This window comes from Equus asinus, chromosome 12 (assembly GCF_041296235.1).
Source record: "Equus asinus isolate D_3611 breed Donkey chromosome 12, EquAss-T2T_v2, whole genome shotgun sequence".
NCBI lineage: Eukaryota > Metazoa > Chordata > Mammalia > Perissodactyla > Equidae > Equus > Equus asinus.
The window spans coordinates 75,901,711-75,915,202 of record NC_091801.1 but is presented as its reverse complement, the minus strand read 5'-3'; the positions used below and the strand labels follow the sequence as shown (position 1 = coordinate 75,915,202).

General features: G+C 41.5%; 1 protein-coding gene across 4 annotated transcripts in view; it reads left to right on the top strand.

Moving 5' to 3' along the window:
• The window catches only part of TMEM71 (transmembrane protein 71), a 31,464-nt gene extending 19,462 nt beyond the window's left edge, over positions 1–12,002 (top strand). For all 4 annotated transcript variants that reach the window (XM_070481615.1, XM_014831330.3, XM_070481614.1 and 1 more), the window contains exons 6-10: positions 556–741; positions 4,444–4,519; positions 7,418–7,479; positions 7,570–7,630; positions 10,960–12,002. In XM_070481615.1, the coding sequence (XP_070337716.1) occupies positions 556–741; positions 4,444–4,519; positions 7,418–7,479; positions 7,570–7,630; positions 10,960–10,975 (401 nt within the window). In that variant the 3' untranslated portion in view covers positions 10,976–12,002. The remainder of the gene's footprint in view (positions 1–555; positions 742–4,443; positions 4,520–7,417; positions 7,480–7,569; positions 7,631–10,959) is intronic.
• Positions 12,003–13,492: the final 1,490 nt, after the last annotated feature.

The following is a 13,492-nucleotide window of genomic DNA, read 5'->3' as shown; positions in this document are numbered from 1 at the left end:
AGATAGCCTGTCTCCTTCTTACATGAATCTTAGGCTACCATTTCATCATTTCTTTCAGGGCCACCTGGATTTTATCATTTCCCAAAACCACACATTATTTTATCTACACAAAAATGCCACGGAAGTGTGTATACAGTGCCACCCTCACTCAGAGACATTCCATCCCTCCATTGCCGGCAGCATGAATTCCAAACTCTCCAGCCCAGAAGTCAACAACTTCCACGAGCTTCCCTCAATCTAGTTTTCCAACTTCGTGTTCCACTTGGCTTCCCTTGGCCGCTTTGTTCTAACCACGTGGGAATCAGCCTCCGTCACCAAACCTTCATGTCTCTGGCCTTTACTCCCATCTGCACTGAAGATCCTTTTCCTCTTCAACCTTCGAGGTTGAGGACAAATTGACATGCCGTCTAATCTAGAGACCCATCTCCCATCCTACTCCAATAGTGTTACTATTGGTATGATCATTAGCTGCCATGCATTGAGAGTCACTCAACACATGTGCGTGCTTGCACACTCACACACACACACACACACTGAACGCTTTTGCTTTTCCAGGAGGTGATTTGGACTGTTCTCTGATTGATGACTGGGCGTCAGAGAAGCCGAATGCAGAATCTGTGAAAGCATCCTCTTCCGGCCACGTCACATCTCAGACTCCCAGAGAAAACTCCCACAACTCGTCCCTTCAGTCCCAGTTGGTGGCTTCTGAACATCTCCAAGGGAACATTTTGAATCATTCAAGTGAGTTTGGTTTGTTTGTTTGTTTTAAATCTTCGCCACACCCGAGGAATTCTTCCTCTCCAGGCCCAAACATGACTCAGAGATGACTAACGTACCCTCAAGAACTGGTATCAACCTGAGCGAGGAGGGGAGGGCAGGGGTGCTCCCAGCACCCATGAGACGCATTCGCAGAGGAGGTGACTGCCTTTGGGGTGTCACCTTAGAGGCATCAGAAGGACTGGATTTTCAGTGTTTTATTTATTTTTTTAAACTCTGAAGACATTTGGCAAAATGTTAAGCTTTACTAAATCTGGGTAGTGCACACAAGCGTCTGTGATTTTACTCTTCATACCTACCTCTGTATGTGATATGTTCTATATGAAGGAAAAAAAAAAGAAAGAAAAGAAGAAAGAAACATCCTTTAATATTATGCTCTTGGAAAGGAAAGGTCAAAAGATACAAGGGTATTGGTGTTTCCCATCAGGAGTAAATCTGAAATAAGATCAATAAGCACATGCCCTAATCTCTAGTTTGCTGACATTAGATTAGTCATGATGCGCACAGTGTGGCATCAAGCCTCTGCCATCAGCTTGTTAAGGCTCAAAGCCCAGCTCCCACTTGTTGGCTGGAACTCAGAAGCATTTTACCGAGCTCTCGAAAGCTTAACATTTTCATCTGTAAATGGAGATAATCATAGTACCTACCTTGCAATGACCAAAATTATTCATGAAGAGCACTTAGCACCGTATGTCATGTCTGCTAAATACTCAAAAAACGTAAGGTTATGATTACATAAGATTGAGGTTAAATGGAAAACTAATATCTTCTCTTTATTTGTCTTTGCAAGATGATGACTATTCACTTCACTGACCAGGGCTTCTTCTCCTCCCAGAGACCAATAGGCCCCACTCCATGTTGTTTCCGGTGCCGCTGTTAGGTCAATGCTAAAGGGTTTTTCAGTTCCATTTCCAGGTGACGGGATGACAGAGAAAGCAGCTTTCATTGTTGAGACAGCTTCCAGGTGACCAACACCTACTAAGCCTCCACAGCCACCTCCTGCAGGGACCCCAGCCTGTGTTTCTGGGGAGGTGGTGTTAAGTGACCCTTCTTTGTGCTCCTCTAGCTCCCAGGGTTCCCCTCTCTCATTTCCTGCACTGCATGTTGCATGTTTACTTCTGCATCTCGCCCACCAGGCTAGCAGCTTCTGGAGGCTGGGCCCTAGGTCTTAGTCAACTGTGGGTTCCACACTGCCCATGTAGTGCCTGGCACAGGGCAGATGCTCCATGACTGGGGTGCTCCAGTTAAGATGTTGTCTCCATTTTACAGATAATAATGCTTGAGTCTAGACAGGTCAAGTGAGACTTTGTGCATTTTCTTTGCTGTTTCTGGAATGTGTTACCTACCAGCTATGCCTGGAAGACCCTGACTCCTTCTTCAAGGTCCAGATCAAACAAGACCACCTCTGTGGGGCCTTCTCTGCCCCCTTCTGGCTGGTGAAGGTAGCACTTTACATTCCCATGATTCCCTAGCACTCTGTATATAACCCTTTTGGAACTATTTCCCTCTTCTTTGCGTGGCTATGAAGCCCAGGGTGAACAAGATCTCCCTCTGATTCTATTCTGTCTACTTCGCCCGTAGGTTTTGAGTGTTCAGTCTGTTCCAGGTGACGTTCTACGTGCTAAGGATATAGGCATGCTCATCGTCTTATCAGTCAGGCATTTTCAGTTCCAGCGGATGGAAACCCAACTCAAAATGGATTCATCAGTAACAAAATGTCTTAGTTCATATTCATGAACATCCCAGGCATAGATTTCAGATTTCTGTCCACCTCTACTTTTGTTGCCTCTTCTGTTCCGTGTCAGCTTTACTCTTTAAAAGGGTGTTACTCCACGGTGGTTCTCGATGGCTCTGTGCCTACGACTTCCCAGTTTCCAGTCCAACAGAAAGAGATTATAGCCTTTAGGAGTTATGACAAGAGGCCCAGTTTCAGTGGTTCTGGAAGGGTCCCATTTACATGACAAAAACAATCACTTTGTGAATAAGTGTGTGAGGCTCCAGATGGCTTGGAGTGGATCCAATGCTGGGAGGGAAGTCAGTCTGTCCACCTGAACCAGGCACAAAGAGAAGGGGAGAGGTGGTTTTCCCAAGGAAAATAGGAGCAGTGCCACCAAGGATCAGCAAATAGATGCTGACTATTCTCCGTGAGCCTGCAGTCTAGTGGAGAAACACCAGGAAATAAAACAGCAATTTTAACTCGGTGTGAAAAGATTGCTGATGGAGACATGCATGAGGTATAATGGGAGTCCAGAGAGGGAGCAGCTAAGGGCCAACAGGGCGGTGAAGCAATCAGGGGAGGCTTCCTGAAAGAGGTTACACTTGAGCGAACCCAAATAGGTACTAAGTAAATGGCTACTGATGGAATGAATTGATGAACACCTTGTCCAAAATCACACAACTCATCTTTGTAGAACTTGAATTGAACCCAGTCATCCTTCAGTATTCAAGTCTAGTGATCTTTGCAGCTTGTCAAACGAGACTTGTTTCTGTGAAAAAATGTTTTCCAAATTCCACATGAAACTGGAGAAGGCTAAGAATAGAAACACACTTTAGAAGGATGGTTGAGTGTTCAATTGAACCCACAAGAACTTCTTTAATTCACAGTATACATGAAATACTGTACACTGCAGTGATGACATTGATGACTGCTATATTTTGTGTTGCCAATCTTCAGTATTCCTCCCACATTCTGGACTAAGTAGGTCTTGTTAGCTGAATCAATCTTCATTCATACCCTAAATAGCAAAAATAAATACATTCATAGCACAAAGTCATTCCAAGTTTTAAACTACTGTTGCAAAATTGAGCTTTTGAAGCATTTGGCAAAAATGAAGTTGAGGTCTATTTATACTTTCCTTTAAATCTTTATGGGGTAATCCTTAAACCAGCTCTGATTTCTTTTAGCTGACTGGGGTGATACTCAGGGTCACAGTTGGTTTAAGTCTTACGTTTATAACTGCTGGAGGATTTGCCGTCTTTTCCATGGTGGCTCAATAGAACTATGATATTTTACTGATAGCAAAGAGTTTTCCAGGGCCAAAGGGTTCTCTCTAGAGACGCCCAGTATGCAAAGTTGCAATTTTTTTTCCCTGCCCCATTTCAGGCAAAACGTTATGTTCTGGCTAGATGCGCGTTTTAAATCTTGGCTCCGGCACCTCGTAACTATGTGACCTTGGACAAATTTCATAGTTTCTCTCAGTCTTGGTCTTCTCATCCGCAGAACCATGATAATGGTTTCTACCTCACAAGGTTGTTGTGTTGATTAACTGAACTGATGTGTGAAAGCCATTTGTGAATTAGAAGACACTTTACAAATTTTAGGCATCATTATTATTATCATCATCATCAGAGTTAGATTTCTGACATTAGCATAAATTCTACAAAGCCTTTCCCCAACATTAAAGTAAAAGGAAGCCCAAAACTGTCTATGTTTTAATTTATTTTTTAATGATAGAAAAAGCTAATTATTTGTAGAAATTTTCTAATGGATGGTCCGGTACATTTGACAATTTTATCTTGTCACTTATGACGAATTGCTTGAGTTGACATACATCTGAAAATTTGGGGGAGGGGGTGTAGAAGAGAAGTTTTAGTGTGATTTTGTTGTTCCAAGATTCTTTAATCAGCGATGATTTCTAATTTATTGATTTTTACTTTTCCTGTTAGAAGCCAGTTTGTTGCAAGAGGTTTCCTTTCAAGTGATTCTGCTTGTTGCATGCTTAATCATTTCTGCGTGTGCAAGGTAATTCAGATTTTATTTTCATGTGGTGCTGTTTCATAATGAATGAAGCTGTAATTGATTCGTGATTTCCTTGCCTTCTTCCACAAAGCATTTTAGGTGCCTCTGTGGCTAAGATTTGTTCATTTGTCTGTCCATGATAAGTGTCCCTTTATCTATCACCTCTCTCTTCCCGTCATCACATGAGGCACACAAAAGTCAGTAGATCTTGCTAGAAATTGGATTTTACCATGTCTCATCCTTTGTTCAAATCCTCAGCAGCTTCCTGGTACAGATATAGTCTAAGAACCCCTGCCTGGAGTTCAATGGCCCCCACTGGGACTCCATCTTTCCCATTACATTTTTATATCCTAACATAAAGTGTCTCTTCCAGGGAAGCCCTCTCAGCATCTTAGAGCATATAATGCTCTTGCCTGATCATAGGCACGTTCTGTTCTACCCTCTGCCCAGCATGCCCTTCCTATTCTTTTCTCACCCAAATCTCCAGGGCAGTGATCAAGTCCCTTCTTGCTAAGTGCACACATTCCTCAGGGTCTTTGCACTAGCTGTTTATTCTGTCTAGTACAGTGTTCTCCAAAGCGTCATCACATGTGCCCTTACTTCTTTCTGGAATCTGTTCAAATGTCCCATCATCAGAGATCCCTTCCCTGACAACCATGTATAAATAGCATGCCACTCTCTCATCACCACCTGACCTATTATATGTTCACTTGTTTAAATGTTAATGATCTATCTCTCCCTACAAGAATGTGAGCTCCCTGAGACACATTGTGCATCTCCTTCACTTCTGTATGCGGAGTGCCAGGGGCTCATCGATATTCATTGACCCTCCAGAGGGCCAGATATCTCGCCTCACTTGGTGGAGTTGTGTTTTTAAGTACGAAGTCCTGCTTCCAACCCCCGGAGATGCTAATTTCGATCTAGTGAGAATCAGTATTTTAAAACAAACTTCCCAGATAATTATGAGGTTTGAGAAATATTTTGAGATCACAATGGGACCAAAAGAACAAAAAGGAGGGGAGGTACTGTGGTTAAAAATAAATCTTCAAAATTCTACATTATAAATCCCAAGTTGGAGGATCATAATGTACGTTAGCATAATAAAGGCCCCATGAAATAATGCAGTGAGGAAACTTGGCTGGCTTTGTTTAACTTAGCGTTTCCCAAACTTAGGTGACCATGGAAAGCTTCCCTTTATTTCACAAGCCCATTAGTGAAATGTTCCTGTTAGGTTAATTTCTGTAGAAACTCCCCGCTTAAGAAAGGGAGCTTAACTCCCCATCCCTTGAATGTGAGCTGCATTCAGAAACCTGCTTCCAAAAAGTGGTGAATGGAAAGAGGGAAAAAATGTAACTTTACGGGCGAGAAAACTGGCCGATGATCAAGGTTAATATCAACAGGGGTAAGTTATGTCAAGAGCATGTACCCTTGATACGATGTGGTGAGAATGCCACTTCTCCTCTATGGTCTTCCAAACCCCAGTCTAATCATGAGAAAAACCCAAACTGAGGGACCCTCGACACATTGTCTGACCAGCACTCCTCAAAACTGCCAAGGTCAAAAACCCAGGAGAGTCTGAGAAATTGTCACAGCCCAGATGAACCTAAAGGGACATGACCAAATGTCACATGGCATCCTGGACGGGATCCTGGAGCACAGATAAATTAGGGAAAAACTGTGAAGTCCAAATGAAGTGTGGAGTTGAGGTCATAGTGATCCACCAGTGTTGGTTCCTTAATGATGGCAAATATACCACAGTATCGTAAGATGCTAATAATGGGGGATGCTGGATGAGGGGTATATGAGAACCCTCTGTACCATTTCTTGCAACCTCTCTCTATATTTAAAGTTATTGTAAAATAAAAAAGTTGAGTGAAAAACTGGTTAAGCAAAGAATTATTGATATTGGTAACAGCATGGCTGAATCTCCTAGAAATTATGTAAGTGAAAGACGACAGACACAAGATTCTGTACGACTGCACATACATACAAAATTCAAGAAAGACAAAACTAGTCAGTTATTATAGATGTAAAAATAGTGGGTAATTCTGGGGGGGAAAAGTGGGAAGGGACAACAAAGGGAATCTTATAGAGTGCTGGAAATATTCTATATTTTCATTTGGGTAGTGGTTACAGGGGTTTGGGTAAAAAACCAGATGTGCATTTTACACGCTTTACTGTACATTTGTTAAATCTCAATTCAGGAAAAGTTTTAAGAATGCATATGAGGAGATGTCTGGAAGGATATTCATCAGATTTTGAGAATAGCTGCTTTAGGCTGGTGGGACTTTTTGGATGATATTTTCCTTCCTCTTTTGTACTTACTTGAAATTTCTTTCAGTGATTCATAGTTTGACGATAAAAACAATAAAGACATTATCCTTTTAAAAAAAAAAAAATTCCACCCAGTGAAGCAATCACCCATCATGACTGGCAAACCCCTAAAATTTTAACACACTTTTTTGGCAGTTGTGAAGCAGTGGGCACACAGACTTTCTCCTCTGTTTTTCTGGAAGGACACTTTCGTGGTTTACATTTCAGTCTGTGTCTCATTTTGAGTTAGATTTTGATTAAGCTGTGACATATGTGTGGAGGTGCCTTCTTTTACATGTGGAGATACAATTGTTTCAAGACCATTTGTTGAAAAGACTATCATTTCTCCATCGAATTGTTTTTGCAGCGCTGTTAAAAATCGGTTAAGTCTATCGGTACGGGTCTATCTCTGGGCTCTCGATTCTCTTCCGTTGATCTATATGTCTATCCTTTTGCCAAGACCACGCTATTTTTATTACTGTAGTTTTACAGTAAATCTTTAAATTGTAAGTCTATAGAACGTCTAAAAGAACATCTCACAGAAATGCGTAATTCGTTTGCTAAACTTGAGCAATCTTCTTGTTTCAGATGGTTTCTGGGAGGACTATTAGCCAGTGTCTTCACATGCCCTTTGATGATAACTATTACTTGTGAGTAACTGTTTCCCAAATTACTGCTCCGTTTCCTGTATTTCATTCCAATTTTGGTCATGTTTAAATGTTTTCTCTTTCTCGCCCAAGATGTTGTCAAATCATTGTTTCTCCGCCTGACCAGCTATTTCAAAGCCACCGCTTGTGCTCGGTAAGTGTTATCATCATCTGAGCAAAGATGAGCCTAATCTGATATCCGAGAATGTTTTCTGCTGAGTAATAGATGGCAATGACTACATCCAGGAAAGGTCCTGATCCGCTTGCCCTGAAGAATACATTCTGTTCCTGTTAAAACCTCACAGTCTTATCATCCTATCTCCTAAATCCTTACATTAAAATAGAATTAATTTTTAAGGCAGCAGGACTTAGGAAAGAACATAAATTTAAAATTTTTAAACAATGTTTAAAGGGCTTTTATAGATTCATAGCAGTGCACTTTAGAAAGCCCTCATATCGAGACCTTTATCTTATAATTTCCCAAAAAGCTGGCAAACTGCCCATGAAGTGGTCTCAGTTACAAACTGTCATTTCTCTGCCGTGTCTCACTCACGTAACGATCCCCCTGTGTGCTGACTGCCATGGTTCAGCATATTTCAAAGAGTTACTGGGGTCTGGGTGAGACGCTCACGGAATTTCAAACAGCCTGCAAAGCACCATCTCATTGCAAGATGGATTGTGTTAATTACCTTCACTTCAATATGGCTGCCAGAGGCCAACTCCCATGGCTTGGAGACCGAGGTCTACAATTCAAATTAGTTTACCGGCCTTTGCTCTTCACACCGCGTTGTTTTATTTATGAAATCTTTGTGTGAATTCCGAAATCACAGTGGGGCTTAGGGAAGATTTATTTTGTTTAGGACTCCAAGCCAATATTGATTTGCTGACACATTGAGTGATGCTTCTCTGAATTGCCCAGCATTCCAGGTTTCTGTGGGTGGGCATGGACATAGCTAAGTTTTGTTTAACCTGATAGTTGAAAAATTGGGTCCTGCGGTCACCCAAGAAATCCCTATTCTTTGGTTTTTTGTTTTTTTTTTTTGTGAAGAAGATTGGCCCTGAGCTAACATCTGTGCCAGTCTTCCTCCATTTTATATGTGGGTTGCCGCCACAGCATGGCTTACTGAGCTGTGCTAGGTCTGCACCCAAACCAGTGAACCCTGGGCCACTGAAGCAGAGTGCGCAAACTTAACTACTACACCACCGGGTCAACCCCAAGAAATCCCTATTCTTTAGTCCTCGTAAAATGACATCTTTTCAAAGCTGTTCTAAGATACCCACTTCTTTCCCTCTAGCTGCAGGTCCTTCTCTAGGTCTGTGCAGGGACTTAGAAGTGTACCTCACCCTATGTTAACTATGGGTTTGCACATGTGCTCAGCTTTATTCACTGAGATATCACACTAGTCAGAGCTGGGCTAACTGATAATGTCTGAACAAAAGATTTTCACCCAAAGAGCCATTTGGTAACCAAACTTTTAGAAATGAAAACATTATTATTATTTGTCAGTTGGTGCGAATTGTATAAATCCCTTCTTTTAGGGTTTTAAGATGAACAGGTACCATTAATGAGAAAGGCAGGTAACGTTCTTAGGAAGCTCTGTAATGAGGGCAGAGTTTCTCAAAGTGTGGCATGGGGACATCTGCTCTAGAATCAACTGGGGAGCTTATCCCCCAATTCCAGATCTTCTGAATCTAAATTTCTGAGGAGTCTTCATTTCTAACAGCCTTTCCAGGTAATTCTTGCACATTAGCTGTGAGAATCTTTTAAAGATGGTTTGTAAAAACTTTAGCCCTTGATTTTTTTTTTCAATTGAGGTACCTCAATTTCTAAAGCAACATCACTTAACCTACCAAATCTTTATTGAGAACGTATGATGTGATCTGTGCTGCACTGGATGCCCAGTGCCATGCAGCAGACATTTATAGAGTCTCCACCAAGGGTCAGACACCGTCGCTGGCTGCCAGGGGTGCAATGCCAAGGCCTCGAGATTTCAGTCTGTAGAGACACACAATAATAACAAGAATAAGGCATAAGAAGAGACACGAGAATAAGGTGAAGTTGCATTTTAATATGGTAGGTGCAAGTAGAGAGTTAGCACAAAAGCTATGGGACCACTAGGAGGGAAGTTTTGCCAGACTGGGAGGGGTGGGGGGTATGGGCAAGGAGGCTTTCTGGAATGCCAATATCTGACTGCAGGGGTTATATCAGGTCTTGCTCTCAGGGCACCACCCCCCCCCCCACCTCCACTGTTCTGAGCTCCTTGTTTGTTCTCTCCTAAAATGAATTAGATCAGGACCAGGATGATATTTCTATCCTGCACACTCTCCTCTGCAGCCTCATATGGAATAATATTCTCCTTTGATTATTTGTATGCACACTTTAACTTGTTCTTCTCTCCTTCCTTTCCATTTGTTCCTGTTTCCTGCACATCCAGCCTCACATCCACACACTCTTGCATTTAAGAACTGTGAAAACAAGGACTATGGACTTCTTTTTTGTATCCATCTCAATGCCTCGAAAATAGTAGATATGCCATGAATATTCGTTAAATTAAATGTATTTGTTGCACCATTTCTTAAAATACTTCCTTTATAGCCAAGAGCTCTGTGCTTATGTATTAAAGATTTTGCAATCTTCTCCCTCATATATAAACATATCCAGAAGCTAATAAGTCAAAGACATGGTTATTAATATCAAGAGTCAAGAATGACTCATAAGTCTCCTCCAACAATCAAGGATAGAACCTAAGGGAGTGGAAGGCAAGCACTGAATTCAGTTGAAAAGCAATAATGGGGCAGCCCTCCCATGTCAGTTCTGCACTGTGCATGGTTCAATTAGACTGGGTGCCTATTCCTAAGCACTTTATAATCCTCAAGTCACAGCCCTTTTCACATGACGATGCAATACGTATTCAACCACCTTCTTTTAAATTTAAAGCCTGTGAGCACAAGGACAGTCTATACTGTTCACCACTGGCCCAAGTGTCCCTTTCAAATAAAGGTCATCATAAGTGTCCCATGTTGCCAATAATGTGTTAGCATCAGCAGTGTACATTTTGCACACTTATGACTTCATAGTAACAAAATGCGTAATACCAATTCTCTGTACTTTTACATGCAGGTATGTTTGTATAGTTGGTGAATGAGTGAATAAACTTTAAAGAGTAGAAATATGGGGAAAACCCACTTGTTATCCTACGGAGATTTGTGTTCTAAAGGAAGTGGTACAGATAGGGAGATAAACCACTATGAAATGGTAGTTCACTAAGTACCCAACTGGGATTTGGGGCAAAAAACTCTGTAGCCTTTCAGAGAAAGTGCTGGAAAGAAAAGTTACTCTAAGTTGAGGCCCCACTTTCCTAGTTATGATTATTCAAGCTAGTTTTGTGTGTGTGTGTGTGTGTGTGTGTGCAGCGATTAGATACTGCATTTCCTGTGTATGTGGATGAATTAGGCATTTCTTTTCTCCTTTCTCTGATCTAGGTTTGCCAAAGTTTGACAACCATTTAGGAGAGCCTCTGAGGATTGTCTTCAATCTGAATATTCCTAAATGGTCTGACTTGGAGTTGACTAGGAATCAACCGCATTATTGGAAGGAAGTGAGCAACTGGACAATTGAGAAAAAAAACATTTTAATTCGGTTATGTGATTTTTTTTTAAAAAGTCTGTTTTGCCCTCATAATTGTAATAAGCTCATGAAAATAATATTAATTTGCCTTTCCTTTGCAAACACTGGCAGTTGTAGAGGAAAGGACTGGGAAATGTGATCAAGAGCAAAGCCCTGGGTAAATGTTCCCCTATTATTCCCTAGGGCGGTGGTTCTCAAACATTAATTTTCATTAGAGAATTCTATGCAGAGTTTATAACAATGCAGGCTCCTGGGTCCGCCCACATGCCCCTATCCTTTGCTGAACCGCTTTAATTGAACATGAAAGCAAGTTTATATAACCAATACCAACTTGAAAGTAACTAAATGCAGTCTGTACGTAAAATATAATGTAAAAAAAAGTTCACCATGCTCCCCAAACGAGTGGCTCAATAGGAGGTGGTGACAGCAGATGATGGTTGATGGAAAGTGGGCAAGAGAGGGCCATTCTTTTGAACATACATTCTTCTTTTGAACCATTTTCTTTACCAAGTTTTCAACCTTCTTGGGGCTCACGATTAACTTTCACTTAAATGGCAGCTAAAATAAAGATGTAACACAGAAAAAATCCCTTAAGGGCAAAATAAAGGGAAAACACCAGAATGCCTCGAAACACATAAAAATGATGTGGTTGCACAACCAACTGGAGGGTTGTAGAAGATGCTCCCTGTCTGTCTTGCTTGGTATATGTTCCCAATGGAAAGATGGCTTGAATTCAACTTTTTTCTATGTGATATTCTCTGTCTAGAAACTTTCATGGAGAAAATTGTCTTTCCTTCAAACGGCAATGTCAAAATATCACTTTTTATGTCATTTGTATTTAGTGCATTTTTTTTTTCTTAAAGATCGGCACCTGAGCTAACAACTGTGGCCAACCTTTTTTTTTTTTTTCTGCTTTATCTCCCCAAATCCCCCCTGGTACATAGTTGTATATCTTAGTTGCAGGTCCTTCTAGTTGTGGCTTATGGGACGCTGCCTCAACGTCGCCTGATGAGCAGTGCCATGTCCGTGCCCAGGATCCCAACCCTGAGCTGCCGCAGTGGAGCTCGCGAACTTAACCACTCGGCCACGGGGCCGGCGCCATATTTAGTGCATTTTTTGGTTGAAAAAAAATATTATGCAAATAAATAAATAGAGTCATGAGCAAATTAAATATAGAAAGTAAGAGCAATCGTGGAGGAATGTCATTCGTTGAACACTGTGTTAGCTTCCTGGAGCTGCCGTAGCAAATTACCGCAAACTGGTGGCTTAAAACAAAACAAATTTATTGTTTTACATTTCTGGACGTCAGAAATCTAAAATCAAAGTGTCGGCAGCACTGTTTTCCTTCTGGAGGCTTCAGGGGAGAATTGTTTTCTTACCTTTTTCAGCTTCTAGAGGCTGCCTGTATTCCTCCGCATGTGGTCCCTGCCTCCAACTGCAAAGCCGAGGACTTCAGTCTCTTGCTTCCATCATCATATCACCTTCTCCTCTTCTGCAGTAAAATCTCCCTCTGCCTCCCTCTTAAGAGGACACTGTGATTACGTTTAAGGCCCACTCCACTAATCCAGGATAATCTCCCCATCACAAGACCCTTAACCTAATCATACCTGCAAAGTCCCTTTTGTTGCCTAAGGTAGCATTCACAGGTTCTCGCGATTAGTATCCGGCAGTCTTTAGGGACCACTGCTCAGCCTCCCACAATCACACCTGAGATAGATTTGCACAGTGATTTAGTAGATCTTGGATGTGTTCCATACATTTGTCTTTTTAATAAGTAGGCAAAACGATGAGAAGAAGGTGGTCTTCCCGCCACACGCATGGAACGCTTTGAAGAGGAATTTAATGGAGAGCTAATTGCATAGTGAGCCTTTCATTTTGATGCTCTAGCAGGAAAGCATGGTTTGAGAATTGCTTATGTTTCCTGTGGCTCTGCGTAGCACACATTTTTATACAAGGTCACTTGATCTAAATGATAATGCCTTTCAAAGTAAGATGCCTTTTCAAAGTAAGATGCTGAAATAACAATTGTTTACAAGTATGTCCTACCTTATTGTGTACAAGGACTTTCCTCTCCCATTGTATAAATTTTCTATCACTGCTGTAACAAATGACCGCAGTCTTAATGGCTTAAACCAACACAAATGTATTATCTTATGGTTGTAGAGTTCGGATGTCCCAAAATGAGTCTTACGAAGCTAAAATTAAGATGTCGGCAGGCTGTGCTCCTTCTGGAGGCTCCAGAGAAAATTATGTCCTTGCCTCTTCCAGATTCTAGAGGCTGCCTACATTCCTTGGCTGGTAGTTCCTTCCTTCATCTTCAAAGCATATCACTCCAACCTCTGCTTCCGAAGTCACATCTCCTTTTCTGACATTAGTCACCTTGTCTCC